General features: G+C 39.1%; 1 protein-coding gene across 5 annotated transcripts in view; it reads left to right on the top strand.

Annotated features, from left to right (window-relative positions):
* The window catches only part of rapgef3 (Rap guanine nucleotide exchange factor (GEF) 3), a 31,031-nt gene that overhangs the window by 12,617 nt on the left and 16,221 nt on the right, over window positions 1–2,193 (top strand). For all 5 annotated transcript variants that reach the window (XM_024292525.2, XM_036212846.1, XM_036212845.1 and 2 more), the window contains 2 exons: window positions 1,200–1,306; window positions 1,388–1,509. In XM_024292525.2, the coding sequence (XP_024148293.1) occupies window positions 1,200–1,306; window positions 1,388–1,509 (229 nt within the window). The remainder of the gene's footprint in view (window positions 1–1,199; window positions 1,307–1,387; window positions 1,510–2,193) is intronic.

Below are 2,193 nucleotides of genomic sequence, written 5' to 3'. Positions count from 1 at the left end.
GAACACTGGTGACCTCTAGACCAACATACTCTAGGGGGGCATTCACAGACCCCCAGAACACATTAACTACACCGATGTCAGGTCTGGGAAGAAGTCAGTATGCAGATGAAAGGTTAAATGTGTGTTACAGTGCAACATTCTAACATCCATCACAACTGGACATCATAATTAACAAACCCGTGAGAAGTTGAATCTGGCAGGCATGTGGTACAACCCCTGTCCAGATGACCGAGTTTTCGTCTTGGAGGCATGATGTCAGGGGAGGGGTGAGGCAGGGCTCCTTTGGTGCTTCTTGCATCCTGAGGGAGCAAAACCAAAGAGGATGAAAGTATTTGAAGGCCCTTTCAAGGCGCTTATCATCGACAGAGAACACAGGAAATTGTCAGAGCTGGGCTGCTTGTATGCATCACTGCAGCACCACCTTAGGCAAACATGTTGAGGAGAATCTACTGCACAAACAGGCTGCAGCGCGAGTCACTCGGGGAATCACAAGACACGCAGGAGGTGTTTGAGATAGGGCTGAACAAGGACCACAGACGGTTGGGGATGAACATTTGTAAAGAAAAAAATAGAAATAAGATACAAATAAGAGTTGAATAAAGAAAAGTTATTTCTTGAACTTGTTTTTTTAGTGATTAATGGGTTCTGATTGTAAGCTTTGTTGATTTTAATACAATTTCAACTGACTTTAGCCTGTTTTACGGATTGCGCAGACATTCTCTCTTTAAGACCAATATTAACAGTCCTATAAATCACAAAAAATAAAAGTATTACTTATTTCTGCAAAAATCACTTCTGTTAGTGTGTTTTAATCTTGAAAAAGGAAGCAGAGGGGGCAGTGGTTCAAAGAAAATACACTGAGCTGGGGTTACATGCTGCCTGTCAGCCACAGTGGCTTGTTGAGGTTGGAAACTTAGCGATCTGTGGGAAAGTTTTACACAACCATTTTTTTTTAACACATTCTCACCTCCTCGCTACCCACACACACACGCTACATCACTCTCCAACACCTACAGAAGTCTCCACTCACTGTACACACATGGTGTCCGTACTGGGGGGGAGTATTTTTCAGAACATTTGCTTCGTTTCTCGACTTTTTTTTCTCTAAACACGTTTGTGTTACAAACCCTTCTCGTCGTATCTTCACAAAAGGTCAAGAAAAATTGAATGTTTAATTTTTGTTTGTCGTCTCTGTGAAGTTTCTATCAGATCGGGTCGTGAAGGCTGCCAGGTCGGTGTACACCGTGATGAACGAGAAGAATCCGGGCCTTATCCGAGACAGGAAGCATCACCTGAAAACCTACAGGTACCTAAACCAGCCGTGTCGCTCATTCGATGGCGAAATGTGACCCGTGGCGTGTGAATAACTGTGCTAAATGTCTCCCAGACAATGCTGCTCTGGTAAGGAGCTTGTTGACTGGCTTATGAAACAGAATGAATGCCTCCAATCAAGAAGTCAGGCAGTTGGAATGTGGCAGGTCCTGGTGGATGAAGGGATACTTGTTCATGGTAAGGAGACATATTAAGTTAGCATTTTTCATTCCATTTTATATGAAAAACAGGAAGTGTTTAAAAGAAAAAAAACAACAATATTTTGCATAAATGATATACAGTGAAGTAAAAAATCTTAGAATTAATTTAGAATTATTCGGTCCAATGCATAAACTGGACACACGATTGTGTTTAATAAAAACATGAAAACATAAGTTGGTTTGCAATGTATTTCTCCATCGTTGTGATTTAAATTGAGATAAAAAAAACACATTATGGGTTCATTTGGTACAGAAATTGAGGTACTCCAAAGGGGTTCACATACTCTTGCAATTCTAGTATAGCAAAATAAAATGATCCGATTGTACAAAAATTAGTGGTCATAAATTTCACATAATGGTCAGATAAGTTACATGTTGATTCAAAGATCCACTCCGATGAAAATTGTGTTTTTAACATGTTCTTGTGGCATTTTTCTCATGATGGAGGACATAAATAAAGAATATTAAGCTTAAAATTGTTTTTCTGAGACAAAAAAATGCAATTTGAAAAAGTTTGTATTGTATTTTCCAGACTATAATTTACCCTGGAGTATGTCACAGGAGTCAAAAAATGCATATGAAGAAGAAAACAATCAGATATAAGTTGCTCCAGTATATAAGTCACACTTTTAAGAGTAAAGTTCAACATTTATGAACAAAT

The sequence above is a fragment of the Oryzias melastigma genome, linkage group LG7 (genome assembly GCF_002922805.2).
Source record: "Oryzias melastigma strain HK-1 linkage group LG7, ASM292280v2, whole genome shotgun sequence".
In the NCBI taxonomy this organism is placed as follows: domain Eukaryota; kingdom Metazoa; phylum Chordata; class Actinopteri; order Beloniformes; family Adrianichthyidae; genus Oryzias; species Oryzias melastigma.
Note: the sequence above shows the minus strand (reverse complement) of the source record. Positions and strands in the feature narration are given on the sequence as shown.